Genomic DNA, 12,917 nt, shown 5'->3' on the forward strand with positions numbered 1-12,917 from the left:
GTAGCACAAACAACAATGCCTTTGCTTATTTTCACTTATTCTGATGCTTCTCTTGACAGATAAAGCCTCTAGTAGGTCCAACAAAAGCAATTATGAATGTTCGAATAACTGTCTTCCAATGGCACGAGTTCTTTCCTCGGGGTGAGTGATTGAATTATATGTAAAGGAGTTGTTCTCTTTAACTTTGATGCTCTAATGTCTTTTTGTTTCTCTGCAGCAAAAAACAATATTGGCGTTGTCATTGCACTTTGGGCTCCTATTATTCTTGTATGCATTTTGTCCATTCTCAATAACGCATTTTCTTTTTCACTTTTTGCTTCGTCTAAATTTGTGTTCTGTCCTAATGAGTTCGATTTTTTCAGGTTTACTTTATGGATGCCCAGATTTGGTATGCCATATTTTCCACATTATTTGGTGGTATTTATGGTGCATTTCGTCGCCTGGGAGAGGTTTGTATGGCTTTTTAAGATTTATTTTTTATCCTTTTCTTATAGAAAAATAAGAAACCTGATATACTGAAACAAAAAGGAAGCAACAGCCTAAGGACTGGATAGAAAAAACTGCGTCCTACAAAGCTAACAAAGAAGAGTTCTCCAATTTCAAGTGATCATTGAGATATTGTAATTACATAAAATCTTCTATGTCTGTTGGGCCACCACCTGGGTAATTTGTACACTATTACAAAAAACATCAATGGGTGCTTCTTTGTCTTTGAATGCCTTTTGATTCCTTTCCATCCAAATGTTGCAGAAAGGTGCCTTAGCTGCACAGTTCTACAAAATATTAGGTTTTTTTTTCACGTACCAACCCTTCAGCGCCTGTAGTAGCCCACCTTGTGCAGAATACTGACAAAACATATTCCTTCAGGATAAAACCCATGGCTTTGTTTTTTTGGTGATCCTGCTCCTCCACCTTCTTGTTTTGTTTTTCGCTTTGGATTTTATAAACTTTGCACATTTTTTAGTTTTTAAAACTAGATGGAGAAAGAGCCCCAAGGCTACGTTCTTTTTGGAGTTTCTGCACCTTCACTCTCTTGTTTTATTTTTCATTTCAGATTCTATCACATTTTCACATATTTTTTTTTTTTTTCAAAAAAAACAGATGGAGAAAGGGCAGTTTTATCAAATTCTCACAATTTTTCAGTAAAGTTGAATCTCCTCTTTTGTGATTAAATAAACTTGAGGACAGCTTCGTTTCTTTGGTTAAAATGATCTATCTTCCTTCTCTATATGCTTTTATTTTCTTAGTGCTCCGTGTCTGATCTAAAACAAAAAAATCCTATCCTTCAGTATCCTGTTTATGTTATTCTTTGGCCGATTAATTTATTTAAACTTTAAAGTTAACATCAACCTTTGGCTTTGTCATGCTTTTCCAATGTCTATACGTTTGTATTGTTAAATCACCGCTAATCTCAAAGGCCTAAGTCGATGAGTTGCGCTGAATTTAATTATATCAATTCTTTAACACTCACCTCACTTGTGGGCTTGAAAATCAATATTAATTATAAATATTATGGCACGGTAAAAGTTTGAACATAAGACCTCATGCTCTCATATTACGTTAAATCACCACTAAACTCAAAAACTTAAATTGATGGGAAATGCTAAATTTCTTTAACATCATTCCTAAGTATAAAATGTGATACACTGCCTTTTGCTTTGTTCTTTCCTTCCCACTCTTTAAGGAGAATGTTATTATTCTTTCAGATTCGTACATTGGGAATGCTTAGGTCTCGTTTTGAGTCATTGCCGGGAGCTTTTAATGCCTGTTTGATTCCAGAGGAACAGGGTGAACCCAAGAAGAAAGGACTGAAGGCCACTCTTTCCCGAAACTTTTCAGTAGTTAGTTTTTTCTGCCTTAAACTTCCTAGTTTTCTGATTCTTTTCTTTGTCCCAAACTTTGGCATGCCAATTCTTTTCTTTTTTCTTTTTCCTGAAAATTTTGGTCATCCTGCAGATTTCATCTAATAAAGAGAAAGAGGGTGCAAGGTTTGCTCAACTGTGGAATAAAATAATCAGCAGTTTTAGGGAGGAAGATCTTATAAGTGATAGGTAAACTTGTAAGATTAAACCCATAATGGGTTTGGGTTGTCCTTATTTTCCTTCGGTCCTTTGCTATTGCGAGTGATTTTATGCAATTCTTTGAATTTTCTCGGTGAGCATGTCATTGGCTTAAGTTGTTAAATATCACAGGGAAATGGACCTTTTGCTCGTCCCTTATTGGGCAGACACTGAATTAGGCCTCATGCAGTGGCCTCCATTTCTTCTTGCTAGTAAGGTCTGTGCTGCTTTTCAATCCATTTTGTAGACCTTGGTTGTTGGAAAAATATATTTGGCTTTAATGACCATGCAGTGTTGATTATTCTTTGTTTAGATTCCAATAGCATTAGACATGGCTAAAGATAGCAATGGAAAGGACCGGGAGCTGAAAAAGCGAATCGATGCTGATAGCTACATGTCCAGTGCTATTCGTGAATGTTATGCCTCATTCAAGAAGATAATCAAGCATTTAGTTCAAGGTGCTCGTGAGAAAGAGTAAGTCTTCAGTCCAACATATGATGTTGTTAAGTAACATATTGAATATACAAGTAGATATCAACTGGTTTTTAATTAGTAATTAGCCCCTTCTTGGTATCGTATTTTTAACTTCAGCATTTGAATTTTACCAGGGTTATAAATTATATATTTACTGAGGTGGACAAACACATAGAAGAGAATACCTTAATAAGCGAGTTCAAGATGAGTGCTCTTCCAAAGCTCTATCATCGCTTTGTCAAACTTACGAAGTATTTGGTAATATTTAATAATTAGCCCTGTTTATCCATTTTGATTCATTGAGGTCTGTGCAGTCTAACTGTGAAAAATATCGTAAAATCTCAGTTGGATAACAAGCAAGAGGACAAGGATGCTGTTGTGATTTTATTTCAGGACATGCTTGAAGATGTAACAAGAGATATCATGAATGAGGATCATATATCCAGGTGTTGATCTAAATGTTGTGATGTCCCAGAAAAATAAAGCCTCTAAATACTTTTTTCCCCCTTATATCAAGTATCTGACATGAAAAATTTAAATAGTTTGCTTGAAACACTCCATGGAGGATCTTGGCATGAAGGAATGACTTCTTTGGATCAACAATATCAACTATTTGCATCCACTGGAGCCATAAAGTTTCCTGTTGACCAGACAGAAGCATGGAAGGAAAAGGTTGGTGCTTGATTAAGAAATATTCACACCTCTTTTTTTTTCCTAGTAGAAGGAGCATTTGAGGCGTGCCTCCTTGCCTTCATATGTATGCAATTGCATGAGAAATGATTGTGTACTTTTACGATAAGGGATTTCCTAAAATTGAAGAATATACTATGACAAGAAAATGGAAAAAATCAACATCGAAAAGCCTAGTGTGTATCTCCTAAAGTTTTGGTGTTAATTACTGGGAAAAGAATAAGAAGTCAGGTGTCAAAAGTTTTGATGTTAATGGCAAAATGTCCATGTTCTACTAATTAAAGTAAATGCTATCGACGAAAAGCCTAGTGGGTATCTCCTAAAGTTTTGGTGTTAATTGCCGGGAAAAGAATAAGAAGTCAGGTCAAAAGTTTTGATGTTAATTGCAATATGTCCATGGTTCTACTAATTAAAGTATATGCCATCGATGAAGAGGTAGAAGGTTTAAATCACCCCTCCCCATCATGATGTTGAACAAAAAAAAAAAAAAAAAAATGAATAAAGCAGCTGGACAGGGTTCACAGGTACATAGTTAAGACTTACTAGAGAATTTTAACAGTTTATTTTCTGTGGACTAGTCTATGCCATGAAGTGTAATGGGTATACTTCTATGTTCAGATCAAACGACTCTATCTACTGCTTATAACCAAGGAATCTGCCATGGATGTACCGTCCAACTTAGAAGCAAGAAGGCGCATCTCTTTCTTTTCTAATTCATTATTTATGGACATGCCTACGGCGCCTAAAGTCCGGAACATGCTTTCTTTCTCGTAAGCCTTATTCAGTTTTTCATTTGTGACCATGGTTATTTTATTCTTTATTCGGTTGCATTTCCTTTGATTTTTTTCCTTTTGAAATGTTATATATCTATTTAGAAACATAAAATTCATTCGCGACCATGGTTATTTTATTCTTTATTTAGTTGCATTTCCTTTTGAAATGTTATACATCTATTTAGAAACACAACTTTTTATTGAAGAAATGAAAAGAGATTCTTTCCAATTCAGGAAGGGAGTGAAAGAAAAAAAGAACAATGAAACACAATTACAAAGTAAATATAAATGCTTTCCAATTCAAACATATGCCTTGCAAAGAGAAGGCAAAAAAGAGATCAGAAAGAGAATACCATAGAGGGAAGCCTTGAGCCTAGCAGCTTCAAATCAATCTTGCCAATGAATTTGCTTTCGTTCAAAGATCCTCTGATTGCCAATATCCGCTCCAGGAAATTAAGAACACATGATGGAATAATGTAGTTTGAATAGTAAAGTATTGGGCTTATGAGTACATGTGTTGAGCTACCAAGGAAATAATAACCCCTGAAGAAGCTATAGCAAAGCCTCAATGAATAAACTAAAAGTCCTTTAAATATCAAATTGCAGTTAAAATTCAAATTGGTTTCTTTATTTGGGAAATAAGGTTTTGGTTTTTCTAGCTTTCTCCAATTTATGGACACATTGGGTTGTGGTCCTAGCTGTAGTATGCTCAGCCTGGACTGTATTCTGTTTTGGTCCTAGCTTGAGGGGTTTTCCTAGTTACTCCTTTTCTTTTTGGGGTCTTGGCTATGCTTGTGTATTCTTTTATTTGATCTATGAATTTATGATTTTTTATTAGAAAAGAAGTTTTTGTTTTACAGCTGTCCAATTTATGGTCAACATTGTGTTGGTCCTAGTTCTAGTCTATTGAGCAGTGAGCACTGGAAACTTTCACCCCTAATCTGTAGATGTTGCATTTAAAAGAGGAGACATATTAGGCCCAACAAGTTATAGTTAAGTGAATGAGTTGAGTTGGCTTGTATTCCGTCAGGCAAACTATCTTTGCCAGTGAGGATTTGAGAGTCGGACATAGGGGGAGGGAGATATTAAATCCCCCTGATATTGTGCTTTCAGGGAAGGACGAGTTGTGGCTTAACGTTATTTGATGGTCAAGGAGGATGGTCTTGGTCTTGATGTATAATCTGTGCATAAGCGGGTCAATAGTACTTGGTGGAATTTCAACCCTCTGTGTAAATTTAGTGATGATTCATCATATGCTTTATAAAGGGAAATTATTCCTAAGCCACATAAATGTGGACCTTTCAATTTCTTGACGAGTTTTTGATGGCACTGCCCGAATATTGGTTGCCGTGATAACTGAATTTGTACCGTGATCAACTCTTGAGTTCATTTCAAGTCAGTTCATCTCAGTTTGTACCCACATAAATGAGTTGGAATACGAGCTTTTGATGGCACTGCCCGAATATACTGCTACTGTGAAGTGGAATGTTCATTTCAATTGGGGAAAAAATTAGGAAAAATTTCTTCCCTTAGTCTGGACTTTTTCTTTTAATATTACTTTCACATGCTCCCTTTTTTCAATTACTGATGTATAGGTGGGGAGTTTTTCTTTTTTAAGTTAGGCAGATTTCTTACCTTTTATCCATTGGACCTTTAGTTTCATTTTCTCCTTATTTGTTTTCTGACACTGTAACGTTAAATTTAGTGTTCTAACTCCATACTACACGGAGGAGGTTCTCTTTTCATTGCATGATCTAGAAGAGCCAAATGAGGACGGGGTTTCAATTCTCTTCTACCTACAAAAGATATATCCAGGTCTTATTTTTGTTTTGTTTTGTTTTTGTGTTGTTTTACCGGTACTTCTGTTGTTTTACCCATGTTCAATTTTCTTCAATGAACAAATTGTTTGTATATCTTTAGATGAATGGAAAAACTTTCTTGAAAGAGTGAAGTGCACTAGTGAAGAGGAATTAAAAGGAGTGAGTGAGCTTGAGGAAGAACTTCGACTTTGGGCATCCTATAGAGGCCAAACATTAACAAAAACAGGTTCTTCCTCTCTCTTTTTGTCAGTTGCATTCCATTTTAACTCTCTTTATGAAATGTTCTTCATCTAACACCGTGTTTAATCGATACCCAGTAAGAGGAATGATGTATTACCGAAAGGCTTTAGAGCTTCAAGCTTTTCTTGATACTGCTGAGGATCAAGGTACTCTTTTCAAACACATCTTTTTTTTATCTGAAGTTTGGAAGTTTGCATTTTTATTTGTTTCAAGCTTCTCTTCTGTTTTCTTCTAACTTCGATTTTATGTTTTTGAAGACCTAATGGAGGGTTACAAGGCGGTGGAGTTGAACTCAGAAGAAAATTCTAAGGGTGATAGGTCATTATGGGCACATTGTCAGGCAATATCTGACATGAAATTTACCTATGTGGTGTCATGTCAGCAGTATGGGATTCAAAAGCAATCTGGTGATGCTCGCGCCCAGGACATTTTGAAACTAATGACAAAGTATGTGAAGGACTGTTTCCATACAACTACTTTAAAAAACTGTGTTTAGAAACCATTACTACTTGTTCAACAAGCGTATTTTGTTTTTTTATTTTTTATTTTATTTTTGACTTCATGTCTTTGTTTACTTTTTATTCATTTATTGGTATACCGGCCGAGATTTGTTTTGGGGCAGCCTCAAGGTTTTGCATGGTTCTCATTCATGCTCTATTTCAGGGAACTGCCCTAAATTCCTTCTCTTCAATATTCATTCGTTGGTATAAGAAACTTTAGACACATTAAGAAGATAGAAGAAATAAAGAGACTTAAAAGAAAAAAACTGAAAGGAGAGGTTTCCAAATGCTTTGAATCATGGACATGCAATAATTACAAAAGACTTTCTTGTGTCTAACCCACTCTTAATTTATTTTAAAGTTTCAATTAATGCACTCTTATTATTATATTTATTATTTTAAAGTTTTAAATGTAATTGAGTTAAACATTCCATTATGAAAAGGGAAGTTAATTGCTTACAGGTTCATATGTTATTATCCATAAAGAAAACACATGAAAATTTGAGATGTCTCCATTTTCTCATGCTGAATCATCGCCACTACCATTTTCTGTTTTGTATACTATTTTGAAGAATGAAGCATCGAGTGTATTTATGTTCGACAACTTTGAAGTATAGCCTCTAGGCAATATCACCCGGTATACTTCTAGATATGGATTGTAGTTAATGGGCAAATATATTTGTTGCAGGTACCCATCCCTTCGAGTGGCATACATTGATGAGGTAGAAGAACCTAGTAAAGATAAATCCAAGAAAAACCAGAAGACATATTATTCATCTCTTGTGAAGGCTGCTTCACCGAAATCTATTAATGCTTCTGAGCATGTGCAATTGGATGAGGTATTGGTTATCATAAGTGATTGCATGCTTGGGTTCAGTTTGACATGGTTAGAGTTACTGATGTTGATCTTGTATGGCCTAGTTCCATGCTCAAATAATTGGTACTGTTATTTTGTTCAATGTTAATTACAAACCATTAGTGCTCTACAAAATTGGCATACAGATTATTTATAAAATATATATATATATTTATATATTTATTAAAATGGAAATAATACTTCTTCAAATTATTGATCAAAAGTAGTTTGTTGCTTTGTACAGATTATTTATCAAATAAAGCTCCCGGGTCCTGCTATTTTGGGTGAGGGAAAGCCAGAAAATCAGAACCATGCGATAATATTTACACGTGGTGAGGGCTTGCAAACAATCGACATGAATCAGGTATATTCAGTTAAATGTAATGGATTTTCTTCTTACCATGTTATTTCTGGATTATTTATATTGTTGTTTGTAGGATAACTACATGGAAGAAGCAATGAAGATGAGGAACTTGTTGCAAGAGTTTCTCAAAAAGCATGATGGTATAAGACACCCCTCTATTCTTGGACTTAGAGAGCATATATTTACTGGAAGGCAAATTCTCTTCCTCTCTCCTGATCCATCATTATTTATTTATTTATTTTCATTTTTCCTCTCACGGCCAGTTTTGTGCTTTCTTCATTGTTCTTGTTTCTGAATGCAGTGTTTCATCGCTTGCTTGGTTCATGTCTAATCAAGAAACTAGTTTTGTTACCATTGGTCAGAGACTTCTAGCCAACCCTCTGAAGTAAGTTGTCCTCTTCTTTTTTAAATCTTTAGTTTGATAATATACTGCTTGATCAGATTTTGAATTGCCTATATCTATCTATATATATATATATTAAAAGGAAACATAACTTTTCATTGGCAGAATGAAAAGGGACTAATGTTCTAAGATACAATAGTCTTCAAGAGGTTAGAGAAAATGCAAAAAAAAAACAAAAGGAGAAAAAAATACTATTGAGATAAAAGAGGAGAAGACAACAAAAAGCAAACTTTTAAAATCTAACAAACCAGTTGAAAAAAATCTAGTTATTTCTAGCCAGCTGAACAGAATCTAGTACTGATGTCAATTGAGATCGAGAAGTTGTGTACAGTTTTGGCGCTACAATCTGATAATACTTGATCTCTCAATATAAGGGTAATATAAAATAGGACCAAATAGTTTCTGGGGGGAATTACGGTACTCAATAGTCAAGACTTTTGAGGGTAAAAGTTTTAGTTAAGAATTTAGCGTTGTGACACTAGGTTGTATGATGGGTATTTGTTGGAAGTTGATGAAGCCAAACACATGAATTCCCTGATATGGTTGTCTCGATTCAGTTATATGTTTTGACAATTATAAAGATGTTTATGAATTAGGTCTGTTAACTGTCCACTGAACTTCATATTTTGATTGGATTTTTAAATCAAGTTTTATGACATTTTTTAACTGTGTTTATATTTTTGTTCTGTCTAGAGTTCGTTTCCACTACGGACATCCAGATGTGTTTGATAGGCTCTTCCACCTAACTAGAGGGGGCGTCAGTAAAGCTTCCAAGGTTATCAATTTGAGCGAAGACATATTTGCTGGTATGCAATGACTTTTCTTAAAACTATTTTGATTGATTTGGCTTTACCAAGCTATTAATGTATCTATAAATTTCAGGTTTTAATTCAACTCTTCGTGAAGGCAATGTCACTCATCATGAGTACATACAAGTTGGAAAAGGGAGAGATGTGGGCCTTAATCAGATTTCAATGTTTGAAGCAAAAATAGCAAATGGGAATGGGGAGCAGACATTAAGTCGTGATATATACCGTCTTGGACACCGATTTGACTTCTTTCGAATGTTATCTTGTTATTTTACGACTATTGGGTTCTATTTTAGTACTCTGGTATGGGCTCTTTATCCTTTCGCTCTATTTAAATGTACATTAATTCTCTGATACATATTTATATGTGGTAATATTTCTACTTTTCCTTCACTTCACTTTCTGCTTCATCTTTATGATTTCTCTTCTTGCAGATAACTGTACTCACAGTATATGTGTTCCTTTATGGTCGCCTTTATCTTGTTCTTAGTGGACTTGAAAAAGGTTTGAGCACCCAACCAGCAATTCGAGACAATAAACCTCTGCAAGTTGCCCTTGCTTCTCAATCCTTTGTCCAAATTGGATTCTTGATGGCCTTGCCTATGCTGATGGAAATTGGTTTGGAAAGGGGATTCCGCACAGCATTGAGTGAATTTGTATTGATGCAATTACAACTAGCTCCCGTCTTTTTTACTTTCTCTCTTGGGACAAAGACCCACTATTATGGGAGAACTTTACTTCACGGAGGCGCCAAATACAGGCCTACAGGTCGTGGATTTGTGGTGTTTCATGCCAAGTTTGCTGATAACTACAGGCTCTATTCCCGTAGCCACTTCGTCAAAGGTCTTGAGCTCATGATTCTACTTCTTGTGTACCAGATATTTGGTCACACTTACAGAAGTGCAGTTGCTTATGTGTTGATTACTGTATCTATGTGGTTTATGGTCGGCACATGGTTGTTTGCTCCCTTCCTATTCAATCCTTCTGGTTTTGAGTGGCAGAAGATTGTCGATGATTGGACGGATTGGAATAAATGGATAAGTAATCGTGGTGGAATTGGTGTTCCGCCAGAAAAAAGTTGGGAGTCATGGTGGGAGGAAGAACAAGAGCATTTACGCCACTCTGGAAAGCGAGGTCTAGTAGCTGAAATATTATTAGCTTCTCGGTTCTTTATCTATCAGTATGGTTTGGTCTATCATCTTAGCATTACTCAGCGCACAAATACTAAAAGTTTCCTGGTAAATCAACCCTTCATGTTCTATCCACCTTATTTATGTTTAAACCTTTAGGAATATCATCATTAATTATCTCGTCCTTTCTTCTTTTCCTTATTTGATCACAGGTATATGGCATTTCATGGCTGGTGATCTTTCTAATACTGTTTGTAATGAAGGTGAGTTGCTGAAGGTTTGGCACAGTAGAACATGATTTATCTGATCTGGCTTCACTTTTTGCCCTCGGAAAGGGGGGAACAAAATATAAACTAAAGCTGTCTATACTAAATTGTGGTGAAATCATGAATTTACCATTGAAGAAAAAGGGAATTTAGCATTTCACATGGTTCATAACAAATATGCAAGCATCTAATGCTACCACATGATTTTGTCAGATTATATATATGTATCCTACATGGTAACTAGTTTTTGCTATTTTAAGGGTAATTCGGATAAAATAACTTCCTCTTATTTTGAATTCAATATTAACCTGATATATTTTTTTCCCTTTTTTCCCCAGACTGTATCGGTTGGAAGGCGAAAGTTTAGTGCAGATTTCCAACTTGTGTTCCGTTTGATCAAGGGTCTAATTTTTCTAACGTTCGTCTCAATTCTCGTCACCTTGATTGCTCTTCCTCATATGACCGTGCAGGATATCATTGTTTGCATCCTTGCTTTCATGCCAACTGGTTGGGGCATGCTTTTGGTAAGTCTATTAGAACATTGATTTTCTCTTTATTTCCTAATTTCATTTTTGAATCCATGCTTTTAAGTTCTATCAATTGGTATCTCTGTTTCAATTTTATTTTTCCCCATTACTGTTAGAGGTTGAAATAAGCAATTGTAGGAGTGTTTGACCAAGAGTGGAGTTGTGAACTCCATTCCTTATATGGCCAAGGAGTTCGTACGCTCCACGACTAGAAAACATCAATTTTATGCTTTGTCTAACTCTTTACAACGTGGTTCCCAAGAGTTCACAACTCCTTAGGCTTTACAACTTCACTTCTTGTCCCAAATAGCCCCTTAGTATCAAGCAAGAATGCCTACATCTCATCTTCCCTCTCTTTTGTTTCCAGATCGCACAAGCATTGAAACCACTTGTTCAGCGAGCTGGCTTTTGGGGATCCGTAAGGACACTTGCTCGGGGCTACGAGATCATCATGGGGTTGCTTCTCTTCACTCCTGTCGCATTCCTTGCCTGGTTTCCATTTGTTTCAGAATTCCAGACTCGTATGCTTTTCAACCAAGCATTCAGCAGAGGTTTACAGATTTCTCGTATTCTTGGTGGTCATCGGAAGGATCGGTCGTCCCGAAACAAAGATTAGTAACACTGTAAGACAACAATCACCTTTTTTCAGTTCCTTGATTGCATATGATGTTGCATCGAGAGGCTTGTTTATATTATATTAGGAGTTGTAATCAATGGGTAGGTAGTAGAGTGCACTACTAATATTTAATGGCTGCAAATTTTGGTTTTGTTGATATTTTATATTTACATGACCTGCACCTGAAAATTTCGGATCATCAGGTTTCTTTTTGTATTTAAAGATGATTGTTAACATTATTGAATCGTTTAATTTATCAGCCAAGATTACTGCACCTGTTCTTATGATTCTTTTTCACTAACACCAACAACCCCCCCCCCCCCTGATTTTTAATGTAATCAAATTACTATGTTCATCACCTTGATCGAGTAGATGGTTAATGTGATGATTAATATTGGGAAAATAGATAATTTACTAGCTTGTAGTTGAGTTTGTTAAGATATTAGTAACATTATTCAAAACTCCACTCCGTTTTAGGGATTGCAACAAAAATGGCCTTTAATGTGAACCTACTTTTTATTTTTGTCCAAATCCACCAAAATTTACATAAATGTCTGAAAAATCTTTATGAATTACTTATACCCTCCCTTGTAATCTAAAGTGTATATATACCGTGTGTTTCAAAATTTATACTATAAATTTTTTTTGGAAAAGATCCCCCGTAGGTATTAAATTTATTTTATTTTTATTTAAAGTATGAAGACTAAAATTGGACATTTAAAAATCTTTTTGTTTTAAAAAAAAGAAAAGAAAAGAAAACTAGATAAAGAAAAATATCCAAAATCACATTGTTTTTAATAGAGATGTCCACGGGAAATGGATGGGAAGACTTCTCCGCCCTTTGTTTCAATCTCCATTAATTTACTTTTTTAACAAATTTTTAATTTATGTACAACCAATATATTAAATGAGTCATTTCTCATATAACGTTTAATTTAATGGACAAAAGATATGATTAAAATGTATACTTTGCAGCAAAACTTGAACAAGTTTTTATAACATGACTCATAAATGTTATGATTCTTTCAATGACATCTGTAACATAAAAGACATAGGTACTATAGAAGGCTTTTTTCTTATCTGTCAGCAAGATTTTTTAAATTTCATTGTCTATTGTTTTTTTTTTCTTGCATGGTTGATTTATTCTTTCTAAAAAATATTCTCAAAGTTTGTGTTTTGTTCAATTTTAGGATTTGAAGAATATTTGTGCTGTTGTGTTGTGTTTGTGCCGAAAACACAAGTATGTCAATCCGTGAGATTGTGAGGCTTTTGCCATTTCGACCTTGAGTGTTTCTCTAGATCTTATTGATTTGTTCTTCATTATTTTAAGAAGGAATTCTCAAACTTAGAAGGAGCCTAAGGTATTGTTGTAGAGAAATGATTCTCGAT

General features: G+C 35.0%; 1 protein-coding gene across 2 annotated transcripts in view; it reads left to right on the forward strand.

The window, feature by feature from the left end:
• LOC120071288 (callose synthase 3) overlaps positions 1–11,802 on the forward strand; it is a 34,305-nt gene extending 22,503 nt beyond the window's left edge. For both annotated transcript variants that reach the window (XM_039023480.2, XM_039023481.2), the window contains exons 20-44: positions 60–141; positions 218–267; positions 363–449; positions 1,707–1,841; positions 1,957–2,051; positions 2,193–2,277; positions 2,374–2,534; positions 2,669–2,792; positions 2,880–2,980; positions 3,077–3,206; positions 3,843–3,994; positions 5,703–5,812; positions 5,918–6,043; positions 6,135–6,203; positions 6,315–6,504; positions 7,246–7,396; positions 7,658–7,777; positions 7,851–7,969; positions 8,079–8,162; positions 8,874–8,986; positions 9,063–9,292; positions 9,424–10,227; positions 10,332–10,382; positions 10,724–10,909; positions 11,280–11,802. In XM_039023480.2, the coding sequence (XP_038879408.1) occupies positions 60–141; positions 218–267; positions 363–449; positions 1,707–1,841; positions 1,957–2,051; positions 2,193–2,277; positions 2,374–2,534; positions 2,669–2,792; positions 2,880–2,980; positions 3,077–3,206; positions 3,843–3,994; positions 5,703–5,812; positions 5,918–6,043; positions 6,135–6,203; positions 6,315–6,504; positions 7,246–7,396; positions 7,658–7,777; positions 7,851–7,969; positions 8,079–8,162; positions 8,874–8,986; positions 9,063–9,292; positions 9,424–10,227; positions 10,332–10,382; positions 10,724–10,909; positions 11,280–11,528 (3,804 nt within the window). In that variant the 3' untranslated portion in view covers positions 11,529–11,802. The remainder of the gene's footprint in view (positions 1–59; positions 142–217; positions 268–362; positions 450–1,706; positions 1,842–1,956; positions 2,052–2,192; positions 2,278–2,373; positions 2,535–2,668; positions 2,793–2,879; positions 2,981–3,076; positions 3,207–3,842; positions 3,995–5,702; positions 5,813–5,917; positions 6,044–6,134; positions 6,204–6,314; positions 6,505–7,245; positions 7,397–7,657; positions 7,778–7,850; positions 7,970–8,078; positions 8,163–8,873; positions 8,987–9,062; positions 9,293–9,423; positions 10,228–10,331; positions 10,383–10,723; positions 10,910–11,279) is intronic.
• Positions 11,803–12,917: the final 1,115 nt, after the last annotated feature.

The sequence above is a fragment of the Benincasa hispida genome, chromosome 2 (genome assembly GCF_027475165.1).
Source record: "Benincasa hispida cultivar pf3 chromosome 2, pf3_genome.v1.1, whole genome shotgun sequence".
In the NCBI taxonomy this organism is placed as follows: domain Eukaryota; kingdom Viridiplantae; phylum Streptophyta; class Magnoliopsida; order Cucurbitales; family Cucurbitaceae; genus Benincasa; species Benincasa hispida.